Source organism: Euphorbia lathyris, chromosome 7 (genome assembly GCF_963576675.1).
Source record: "Euphorbia lathyris chromosome 7, ddEupLath1.1, whole genome shotgun sequence".
Lineage (NCBI taxonomy): Eukaryota > Viridiplantae > Streptophyta > Magnoliopsida > Malpighiales > Euphorbiaceae > Euphorbia > Euphorbia lathyris.
Genome location: NC_088916.1, coordinates 49,479,802 through 49,492,568, shown reverse-complemented (window position 1 = coordinate 49,492,568; position 12,767 = coordinate 49,479,802). Strand labels below are relative to the sequence as shown.

Here is a 12,767-nt window from a genome sequence, read left to right as displayed (position 1 = left end):
CATGTCCTAAGATTTCCAATCCTATCTGAACATCTACACCAAACTACGTAGCAGTACAGAATCCATAAAAAAATTCTATCCCAGTTTGATTTACAAAGACAGGAAAAAGGATGAGAAATAACTGCAACTAACAACATAAAAGATAACATGCCTGCAAGATTAATCATTACGATATCACAATAAAAGCTCTCAGTTCTGTAAATATTAAGATTACCACAAAATTTCGATGTAAATCAAATCTCAAACACCTTATGAACTTGCAGCAAGGTAAAATAATAGGAGATATCCAAACTCTGCAAATTTGGTAAACTCATTAAGAACAATGAACAATACTGTAAGTTTCACACAAGCCGATATGGACACTGAATTAGATTAAAGAAAAAGTTAGCAATAATGTTCAAACCATCTCTTACCAAAGAAAAGAGTAATTTGCAGTTACCAGTTCATATGAGTAAAAAACGCACGTTTACTTGTACTAAAACGGAATTTTATATGAACACAAGATATCTAATTGCAACACAGAGATATCCAGCAAGAAAACATCTACTCCCTCTAAAATGGTAGTCCTATTTCTAATTTTTAATGCATGTGGTTTTCATTGATAATCCACAAACAAGGAAACCCTTTCCTGATAGCTTGCAGTATCATCGAAAAAGAACTAAAAAAGGAATCCGCTTGAAGAAGCGATATTTCAGGAGAATGCCAGTTCAACTGGTCCATCCAAGTGATCAGATAACGGAACTAGGCATCAGGACCCCTGCCAAAAGTATTTCTATGTTCTAGTCGTCTTTCCTTCCCAAACTACTTAGGTAAATTAATACATACAAACTTACAAGGTTACCATATCAAAAGTAAAAGAAAAAAAAAATTGCATGCATATAATGGGAAATAATTTTCTAACATAAGTACAAGAGAAGACAAATAAACAAGCAATATTCAATTGACATTTGAGCAAATGCATATGATATAACTTTAGTATATGATTAGGTGATTCATATATATCTTATTACACATAGACTTCCATGGCAATAAACTTAGACTGACACAGGGGACAGAAACTAAGCTTACTTTCACAGTCTTTACAAACGCAAAGATGCTTACAAGGTATCAGAAGCATGCAAACCTTATTGACTCTGCAAACCTTACAAGTCATCAATTCTTTCATGTCATTGTTCTCCTTAGAGAGGAGATGAAAATCAATAGCACGCCCATTACAGCACGAAGCAGTATCATCCACCTCACTATCACCACACCCTTCTTTGCTATCTCTACTTTGAGCATAGACTTGCTGAAGATTAAATTTGAGAGCACTTATCACATTCTCATTGTATCGAGCCCTTTGCTGCCAAGCACCTGCTTCAACAGATAATTGTTCCATCTGTTCTTCGAGTTCCATATTCCTCTTGTTAATGCTCTCTACCTCAGCTTCTTTTTCACGAAGCTTTTGAAGAACTTTTTCTTCTACAAGTGAGATAGTTTGGAGTTGGTTAGCCTGAGTCTTCTCTAGGAGGGTTCGCCGCAATTGATCACCCTATCAGAAGGCACATAAGTCAAAAACAATTCAATGACATACATAACTGAAACTGAAAACAAATCCATTTCCATAAGCATATTTTGTTAGTATTGCATGGTTTAGGAGAAAAGGGGGCAATAATAATAATAATAATAATAAAAGGATGAACAAGCAATATAACAGAATCATAGACATCTAGAACTGATACTGAAACAATATCACAAGTCATGTTTGAAGAAAATGCAAGTTAAAACAATAGTTAGCCAACCATGCAAATGAGCTGCCAGTATCAAATTTGGTTTGTAGTTTGTACGGTGACATCTCTGATATCTCATTTTCAATTATTTTTACATTTATGATGTTCCATGTGTGTGCAGAAGCTAAAAATCAGAAAGGTAAAAGAACCTGTCCAATAAGAGGAAATATAAGCAGGAGCACTCATGCCAGATAAGGTTCTGGAGTGCATTAACAGGTTCAGTAACTTCTTTACTAATTTAAAAGAGATTTCTTGCTAAGAATACATTTTCAGGCTGATCCTAACATAAGGCTATCTAGTAGAAACAGTAGTTACCAACAGATGCATATATAAGTAATTTCAAAATCTATCCTAACATCCTCACAACCATTTAAGAAATGAGCAACAAATTACACAAAGCCCATAGCTAGAAAGACAATGAACCCAAAAGGAAACCGATAGAAAAATACTTCGAAGAAGCGTCACCATCCCATAGCTAGAAAGACAATGAACCCAAAAGGAAACCAATAGAAAAATACGTCGAAGAAGCGTCACCATGAATGCATTTCCAAATCATTTCTGTTATATCTAGCTTTAGAAAGTCCAATTTGAAGGTTGCACACAATCACCGGACTTGAAGATTTTAATACATTAAAATTTGTCTACCACAGAAAGGCCCAACATAAAATACTCCCCCATTTCAAAATAATTGTAACATTTGACTAAATCACACATATTAAGAAAATGATTGATTTGCATTAAATTTATTGAACATAGTCTAAAATACCCTTTTTCTCTCTTTATTAATAATCCACATTTTTTGCGTCACTCAGTAAATTGAACCACTCTCCATACAATAAAAACTTAAAATGACAAAAAGTGTAATAAATTAAACTTGAAGATTTTAATACATTAAAATTTGTCTACCACAGAAAGGCCCAACATAAAATACTCCCCCATTTCAAAATAATTGTAACATTTGACTAAATCACACATATTAAGAAAATGATTGATTTGCATTAAATTTATTGAACATAGTCTAAAATACCCTTTTTCTCTCTTTATTAATAATCCACATTTTTTGCGTCACTCAGTAAATTGAACCACTCTCCATACGATAAAAACTTAAAATGACAAAAAGTGTAATTAATATTGAACTCACTAGTAATGATAAATCACAAATAAGTCATTTTACAAACCATAATATATTACTATTCAGATACTTATATTTATTAACATTATAGTTAATATATCTAAGAATATATTATTTATAGTTTTATAATATATATTTAAGAAACCAGATAAGTTATATCTCATAGCACAAACTCGAAGGTAAAGAAAATAACAGTCCAGTGTCAATTAATTTCTTTTCTTTCTTTTAAAGATATAATGACAATTAATTCCACTAAAAAGAAAAAAAATTACTAAAACATCACAGAATATTACCAAAACAGCAAAACAACAAGGAAGCACAATTCATCTTTATATGGAATGGAATAGAACCAAAACAGAAGGAACGCGAAAAAAAGAATAGAACGAAAAGAAGGAATCGCACAGAGAATACCCCTTCTCTCTCTTTATTAATAATCCACATTTTTTGTGTCACTCAGTAAATTGAACCACTCTCCATACATTAAAAACTTAAAATGACAAAAAGTGTAATTAATATTAAACTCACTAGTAAGGGTAAAATTGGAAATATTTGCCTTGAAAACTAAACCTGACAAATAATATGAAATAAGAAAATTTGATCAAATGTGACAATTATTTTGAAATGGAGGGAGTAACAAACAACCATAGCAATAATTATCGAAGTTATCAAGCAAAGCACCAAATCTAGTTAATTTTGTGAAGTCCATTTTCAGTTCTTAGAACTACTGATAAAGTTTAGTACAATGTACATGCATGCTTGCACAGGTTCCAGCCTATGAAACACCGACTCAGGTGCTGGTGCGGCATTTTTAAAAAAAATATGAGACACTGGTGCGACAGGACGTGGCAAATATATATATATATATATATATATATATATATAACATTTAAAAGTAATGATAAATCACAAATAAGTCATTTTATTACAAACAATAATATATTACTATTCAGATACTTGTATTTATTAACATTATAGTTAATATATCTAAAAATATATTATTTATAGTTTTATAATATATATTTAAGAAACCAGATAAGTTATATCTCATAGCACAAACTCTAAGGTAAAGAAAATAACAGTCCAATGTCAATTAATTTCTTTTCTTTCTTTTAAAGATATCATGACAATTAATTCCACTAAAAAGAAAAAAAATGACTAAAAATCACAGAATATTACCAAAACAGCAAAACAACAAGGAAGTACAATTCATCTTTATATGGAATGGAATAGAACCAAAACAGAAGGAGCACGAAAAAAAAGAATAGAACGAAAAGAAGGAATCGCACAGAGGAGGAGGAACGGCAAGGAAAGAAAGAACCGCACCAGAGGAATTGAAGGAAAGAGTTTGGGTATCGAAGGAAAAGAAGGAATTGCACCAGAGGAATCACACAGAGAAGAAGGAAAGAATAGAAAGAAATTAGGATTGGGTATCGCATCAGATCGATAAGGTTTGGGTGTCTTGCCGCGTCCCCCGGCGTGTCCAATTTCTTAAAAAAAAAAACGCAAGGGGACACGAAACAAATATAGATAATATCGCCAAACATGAAAAAGCTCAAACAAAGAAATGGACATCTTTAATTACTATGTGAAGAATATCAGTAAAATAATATAGGGAACATATCCACATAAGGAAATTTGGCAAACAATCTATCTAACGGAAATTAAAGTAAAAAATTACCTTAAGTAGCCCTTATACTATGACACATTAACATAAAAACATGATCAAATCATCTTTTATTACTATCCGAAGAATATCACCAAAATAATAGAGGGAACATATCCACTTATGGAAAATTAGCAAACAATCTACTCTAACGGAATTGAAGTAAAAAATTACCTTAAGCAACTGTTATATTATGACATATTGACAATAAAACATGGTTAAACCATAGAAATAAATAGCAGACGCTTTCGCACAAGTACCAGACTAAAAAGATACAAACTTCATATAAAAAGTGAGAGAGATGATCAGTCTAGAAAAGTGGAACAACTAATAAGTTAATTGTCATGCCAATTTAGCATGCAGTTAAATTCTTTAAATTCAGACCTGAACTTTGAGGAATCTATCAATCTCTGCATCCTGTTGCTGTAATTCCCGGTCAATATCATCACCAATAAGAGAAATCAAAGCAGAATCACCCGAAGATGAAAGACGAGTATTGTCAAGGGATAACCCTAACCCAGTTGAAACCGATCGTGCTTGCAAGAAATCAATCGATGAAATCTGGGAATTGTTTTCCAAAAAATCCTGTTCCTTGAGTTTCTTTCTCTTTGGTTCCAACCCATAATTATACCCTAAATCAACTCCCCCATCACTGCCGTCAGCCACAGGAGCCGGCACCGGTGCAAACCCCACGACATGAACTGGAAGACGACCAACAAAGAGAATAGTAAGCAAAATTTTGAAAATGACTTGAGATATAAGCCAAAACAAGTAAAATTATGAGACTTATTCAAATTTTGTTGCTAAGTAGAGAATATTAAGCTAGGTTTAGCCTATAATGAGCTAAGTTGGATAAGAATCATGTAGAATCCTACGGCTACACAGCTACAAAATAGAAAGAAAGAAAAACAATCCAGATGGAAGTTTATCATGAGAGATAAAAAGGAAGAACTTACAAGGAGGTGGGATATAAGGAGGATGCTGAGACTGATCTTGAAAATTAGTCGGACTGTAATAGGCAACAGGCGGTGAAATATGACCTTCTATTGAGTAGAAATTTCTGGACATAAAGAAGTGAATAGCAATTGAAAATTAAGCAGGAATTCATGAATAAACAGGAAGAGGTTAGGGTTTAGAAAAAGAAAAGAAAGAGAATATATGATATTTGAAGCGAGCTCACCTCAAGTTCTTGGATTGTTGTTGAGATTGATACTGTTGTTGAAACTGGTTTTGAGGAAGAGCCATGGAATAACCATAAATCAACCCAGAGAGAGAGAAGAAAAGGAGAAGCTATACCGATAAATGAGAATGGCGTGATGGACGATGGGATCGATTCTTCGTAATTTCTACAAGGTACCTTAATTGTTATAGATTTATGTTCTTGCGTTGTAAGTTTTGCTAAATTACTCGTTGGGCCCTTCTGTTGGTTGACCGTTTGTAGCTCGATTTTGGGCCCAGCCCAACCCAAACTCTACCGTTTATATTTTAGGGAAACTTAGATGTAAAAAATAATACGGAATAAGATACCAAAATAGGACCTATAGATTTTTTGGAAAGTATTAATTTAGGCTTCACATATAAAATAGCACTAATATAAACTTAACGTTTAAAAAAATATATCAATTTAGGTCTTGATAACGGATTGGACACGTCATTTCTATTACTCTATTAAATTCTGATTTCTCCTCCACGTACAATTGACAAAACTTAACAGAGTAATATCAATGACGTATCTCGTTCCGTTATCGAGGCCTAAATTGTACATTTTTTTAAATGTTGTGTTATTTTGTACGTGGAGCCTAAATTGATACTTCCCCTATTTTGGTACCTTATCCCAAAAATTATTTATATCAAGCACTAATTTAAATAATGTTAAACTAAGTAAATTATTGTTTTTTATATATTATAAAGACTAGGTTTTATAAATTAGGAGATATATTTTTTTAAATTTATGAATTGAGGTCTAAAATTTATAAAAATTAGAGCATAAAATCATACTTATATAAAAAATAGTGACATATTGATAAAGTAAGTCTTACTTTATTTTTACCACCATTAGATGAACTTACTTTGTTAAAGTTCACCATCATCCAATGGTGGAAAAAAATAAAGTAACATTTACTTTGTCAAAAACAAAGTAACCATAGAAAACACCTGATAATTAAGTTTTGTAATATTATTTAGTTATAATTTTATAATTAGATGTGATTTTTATGTAAAAAACCAGCTTTAGTTAACAATTACTTTTTATATATTTTATAAATTCTTTTAGATTTTTTATTTTTTATTTTTATTTACAAAAAGAACAACATAGCAATTTACATTTTGTAAATATTAATCAATCCGATGCTTAATTTTCTGCCAACAAAACATTTGTAAAAAAAATCAATCGATGAAAATGAATTAAAAATAAATATTAAAACAAGTCAACGTCCTAAGATTAATGGTAGGTTTGGTTGAAGTTGAAGGATGAAAGATGGGAAGAATGAAAAAAATTAGATTGAAATGTTAGAAGATGGAAGGAAAGGATTAATAATTTTGTTTGGATTGTTGGTTTGAAGATGGCAAAAAAGATTAGTGAAATTTTCATATATTTTAAATAAAATAATCAATAATTTATAAAGAAAAATTAATGATTTTGTTTCTTTTATAAATTTAATAAAATGACACTATTTAATACTTTTTTATATTGTTTACAATACATTTTCAAATTTTATATATTTGAATATTTTTTTCAAATAATAATATTTTGAAGAGTTCAATCAATTAATAATAAATTAAAATACAATGATGAACGGTTAAAAATTATTTACTTTTATGATAATAATTAAATTTATTTAATGGTTAGATTAACTTGAAGATAAACGGAGTTTTTTTATTTTGAGTTAACATCAAAATTAATAAAATGTATCACAGCATGTGAATTAATTTTAAAAAGAATTATCTATATATTATAGAACATTGAAATTTAAAATTAGCTAATTTCTAACTCTAAAATATATTATAAATATCATGATATAATTTGTTTTTTTTTGCTCAAAATACAAACATTTTAAATGGGTGTGTACGAGTAGTATACTATACAATAACAATAAAAGATATAATCAAAATAATAAAATTTACAAAAGTTATGAATATTATATTTTCTTTTTTTTGGTAGGGATATTATATTTTCTTTTAATAATAAGTTCATTGTATTAACATTATATGACCTAAATTTATTATATTAGTTTTATATAAATTTAAACATTTTTATAAGTTTAAAAAATAAAGTGGATATTATTATAATATATTTTTATATTACATTTAGACCTGTTCAAAAGCATACTGGTCCGTCCAGCCCATCCGAGTCCGATCTTCAAAAACTGGGTTTGAACGTATATGTTTCGTAATAGGTCCGGTCCGGTCCAAACCTGCTTAGGCCCGCATATAAAGTAGATTGGGTTTGGGATTTGTATCAAAACTCAGGCCCAGCCCAGCCCGGCCCGAAATTTTAATAATAATTTTAATTTAATAACTTTTATAGTTTAATAAACTTTATATTCCAAAAATAAAAAATTTAAATTTCTTCAACATAAAAATTTTCAAACCATATATTTTTTAGAATTGGTGAACATATATATATTTTTGTTACTATTTTATTTATTACTATCAAAAAAGTATTTTTTATTATTTAGGATTGCTTTAATTGATTATTATTGAAATAATCCTCTAAAATTTAGTTTATTGTATTTTATTATTTATGTTTATAGTATAATTTTTTAGTTTAATTTTAATTTTTAAAAAATATAAAGATATTAATTGGGTCGGGTTGGGCTTGGGAATTAGTTATTTTAGCTTGGCCCAATCCGGCATGAGTCCGATATAAATATAGTGTGGGCTTGGACAAAGTAATTATGTGACAAGCCCGATCAGATCCGGTCCAAGCGCAACCCATGAACAGGTTTAATTACATTAGCCAAGTTCTTTGAGAGCTTAATAAAAATATTATTTCAAGTTATTTGTTTGTATATTTCTTTGATGTTGGTCTTGTAAATGAATGTTTGATAAAATTAAAATTACAGATAGCCATGATATTTTGTGTTGGCACTCCTTTTCTACCAATAAATCGGATGATCCCTTTTTCTTTTATAGAAGCTAGTACATGAGTTCCATCAATTGCTCCAATACAATCCTAAAATTTCATTATATGTAGTTCATAAAATATGATGATAAAGAAAATTTAAGAATACATATGCAAGAATGATTACCTTGAAATATGGCATATATCTCTCACCATTAAATATTTCAATGGGTATTGTGGAAAATATGTTGTCTTTGGGCTTTATCAAGTCCATTGAGAATTGTATCAGTGTTGAAAACGTTCTTGAACAGCTCGATTTGAAGCTCCTTGGGCAAGTACATATAAAAATATACCAACTTTTTCCAAAATTGACATTCTATTTGACTGGATTAATCCATGATCTTTTTCAAGCTCACGACAAAGATTTATCAATGTCTTTTTATCCATTCTAAACATATTAATGCATCTTGTTTCATTGCCTTTCATTATTTCCAGCAACCATATAATCCCGGTTTTGAAATGAATCCATACATGGTTCTTTTTTAATATATCTCAAATAATGTTGAGATAGAATTTCAACACTATACATTGTTGTTCTCCAAATATCATCATCTTCATTGTCATCATCAAAAATAAATTTATGCACAACATCCACATCTATAAAGAAAAAAAAATTAATTTCAGAAACAACTTTATTATATAAATATAGAAACTCATAATTAAAGTAAACAACGTTTACACAGATCCAAATTAATTAAAATATCAATCATTGTAAAAAAATTAAAAAAAACACTAAACAAAGATAAAAATATAAAAGATATGAAATGAGTTTTCTGACCACTCAATTTTTACTCCTTTTTCGAACCATGTTTATATTTAAGCCATTTAAGCTTTAGATCATCATTCTTCATTGCTTTGTACGATTTCCTGTTCGATTTATCAGCAAACAAATCCGCGCAAAAAAATGAATACATATGTGCCACTTTCTCTTTGTGGCAAACTCAATACATCATCCAAGACCTCTGAAATAGAATAACCAAGCTGTTTTCCAAATATACCACGCATTGCAATAGTTTCTTTTCAATACTTACTTCCATTCTTTCCTTTAATTATCTCATAATATCTGTAACTTCTACAGTACTAGACTTCTTTTTTCCTTTATCGCCTTTCTTTTTCTTCCTTACACTATCTGTAAAAGTCCTTGTTCTCTTATGATTACTCGTGTTCTGTTGAGTATCAAAGTTTGTAGTATCATCAATTTGAATAGCGAACCTCCTAAAACATAATTTGGATTCATCATCCTTTCTAAATGATATTCAAAACTTTCTTCTAAGTCATTGTTTCGAACCAAATTAATCACATTATTATAAATTAGATCCTCATCGGTATCATTAGGTAAAATTCTAGAAGATGGTGCGCAGCATATTCACTAGTTGCCACAGTGTCCATGAATAAGATTTCATATTTTTCATAAACATCTTGTCCAATTCTTTCTCACGCAATGGAGCATAATTTGCATTTTCCTAAACATTAGAAGTGGAATTAAAATTATTCATAAATCACTACACCGTAGAATGCCTATTGCAATGATTCTGATTCGTTACGTTTGGCACCCAAAATTGTTGCATTTGGCAAAAAAGGGCTAACGCAACGATTTTGGTCAATTTATTTTCGTTGGTTAATTCACGGTTGCTTTTTCTCTCAAAGGCAACGAAAAGGCTCTCTAATGCAACAATGAACTTATCATTGCTTTAGATTTCAGCAAGTGCAACGATCAGACGATACAATTAAAAGGCAACGAAAAATGAAATTAAAGCAACGATTTTACATTTATTAATCGTTGCCTTCAGTAAGATAAGACAACACTATTTCAAACTAAAGCCAAAGTTTCAATCCCAAATGCAACAGTACTTTATAGCAGAGGCAATGATTTGTTAACTTTTAGCAACACTTTGGTCATACAAATGCAACGACTTTATTTGGTGAAGGCAACAAATAGTTTTCTAAATCAACAGCTTTTGGTTAACAAAGCAACACGATTTTATTGCAAAGGCAATGAATTTAATTTATAGCTACATTATCTATTACAAATGCAACGACGTTTAAAGCTGATGGCAACGTTGTTGTAACATAAAGGCAACAATGATATTTATAATCCAAAAGGCAACCCTTATTTAAATAAACCTCCACAAGCAATATAATCCAAAAATATCTAAATATCAACATCCAATAGTACCTAAATAATAAAATCCTAGAGTACCATCACAAGCATAATTCAATCAACATCACATTCATCTGAGCCGACTGTAGGAAGAACACCATCCAAATTTAGATTGAGCGATGGGTTCATAAGGCTCAACTTTTGTACAAGAAATTCAATGAGTTGATAGTTCATTCTTCACTTCCTCTATAATCTCATTCTTCACTTTGTCTCTGATTTCTATTTAGAATTGGTCCATTGCATCTTCAGGCATAGGCCTATCCTACCAACTATCCATTCACAACCATGAGACGATGTGTCTCCGAGTATTTCATCACCCTGCTCAATGTTTTCCCGCTAGATGACAACACTTCAATTCTTGGCTATAAAATTAAAACATGAAAAATGTTCATTAATAGCAAACTGATTAGTACATGAGCATGCCACCAAAGGGTGCCTCTCTGCCCTGTTACATTGAAATTGTACACATACTTGTGCCCCGGCTGAATCGAACACTGTGTTATGTATGCTGGACCATCTGCCCATCATGTTTGAAGTTGTTTCACCCCGTGCCTGCATTTCACAACACCATATCATATGTAGTTTCCCCAGTAATTATAAAATAGAAATTAGAGTGACCGTGACTGTGACAGACCAATGGGTGCTGACATTGTAGCTGACATGGTTGACCACTTTGATAAGAAGAGTATCATCTTCTCTTGCAAGTCTATCAGATCATCTACATAGTAATCTTAATATCAACCAAAACTCATTGAAAGAGATAAAAAAACAAAATCAATGCTCTTGAAACCTCCAATGACAAACTATTTCCCTAACACAACAATCACCTTTAGAAATCCCAGTAAAAAAATGAATGAATTTCAGAAAACAGATGGAGGTCGACTTTTGCGATGAAATGGAGATGAACTATATGAAAAAGAATCAAAGTGAAATCTAGAGATGAAGAGGATAGAAGGAATTGATTAAGAGATTTGAACGGATAGACATAGTAGACTATCTAAACAGAAATTTTAAAGGTGTGGATAAAAGTCTTTTAATATGGATAAAATTGAACCAATATATCAACCATGGGACCTTAATTGTACCATTTTAAACCTTAGGGGAATTATTGCTCTTCAGTGTCTACTTTAAGAGTATTTTTGAATCTTATCCCTTAATTTTTTAATGATATGAACATGTTCAGCTCGGTTTTTATTGGCTCAATTATAACCTTACTAAGGCCACCCTCTACAGCAAACTCGAGTAGTGAATGGTAAGGAGGAAGACACTAGGGATGTGTCTAAAATAGTAAAAAGAATAGGCATAGCAAGTTTCCTTTTTAATTTTACTTTAGTTCTTTTATTATTATTTATTTAGGAGTGGCAGTGATCTGATGCTTTTACCTATCAATTTAGTGTTTTGTTCTGTTGTCAATGCCGAGGAAGGAAGGGAAGGAAAGCAAAGGAAGGACATTTTGCATAGCAGAAAAACAAATAATTGTGTTGCCACTTCCACTTGCATTTCTTTTCTCAACCCCATCCCATCTCTTCTTTCTTATTACTCAACAGACAACCTAATTACTATAATTCTATAATTGCAAGTCGACCCTTCTATTTCTATCCAATACATAATGGGATCTAATTTAATTTACTTTTTTTTATAGATTTACTCCTAACTTATATTTCTATAAACAAATTTATGCTTTCGGCTCCTAACCTATTATTTGATCACATTTAGCCCTTCACCTATTCCATTTAGTAAGATTTAACTCAATTTGGATGGAAAGTTAATCCCTCCAAACTCGTCTGGCATGTGGACTCGCCTAAAGACATGTGGCAAATTAAAAATTAAAATTTGCAAACTATATACGCTGATTTGGAAATGTTATATAATTTGTAAAAAAAGAAAAAAGAAAATACCCAAAGCCCTTACCTTCCCCG

At 30.8% G+C, this 12,767-nt stretch overlaps 1 protein-coding gene across 1 annotated transcript; it reads right to left on the bottom strand.

Moving 5' to 3' along the window:
- Positions 1-918: 918 nt before the first annotated feature.
- On the bottom strand, positions 919-5,917 carry LOC136200848 (probable BOI-related E3 ubiquitin-protein ligase 2). Its single transcript, XM_065991325.1, has 4 exons — positions 5,745-5,917; positions 5,521-5,624; positions 4,949-5,265; positions 919-1,531 (listed from the first exon to the last, which is right to left on the bottom strand). The coding sequence occupies exons 1-4, from the start codon at positions 5,807-5,809 to the stop codon at positions 1,007-1,009; spliced, it is 1,011 nt and encodes a 336-aa protein (XP_065847397.1). The 5' UTR covers positions 5,810-5,917; the 3' UTR covers positions 919-1,006.
- Positions 5,918-12,767: the final 6,850 nt, after the last annotated feature.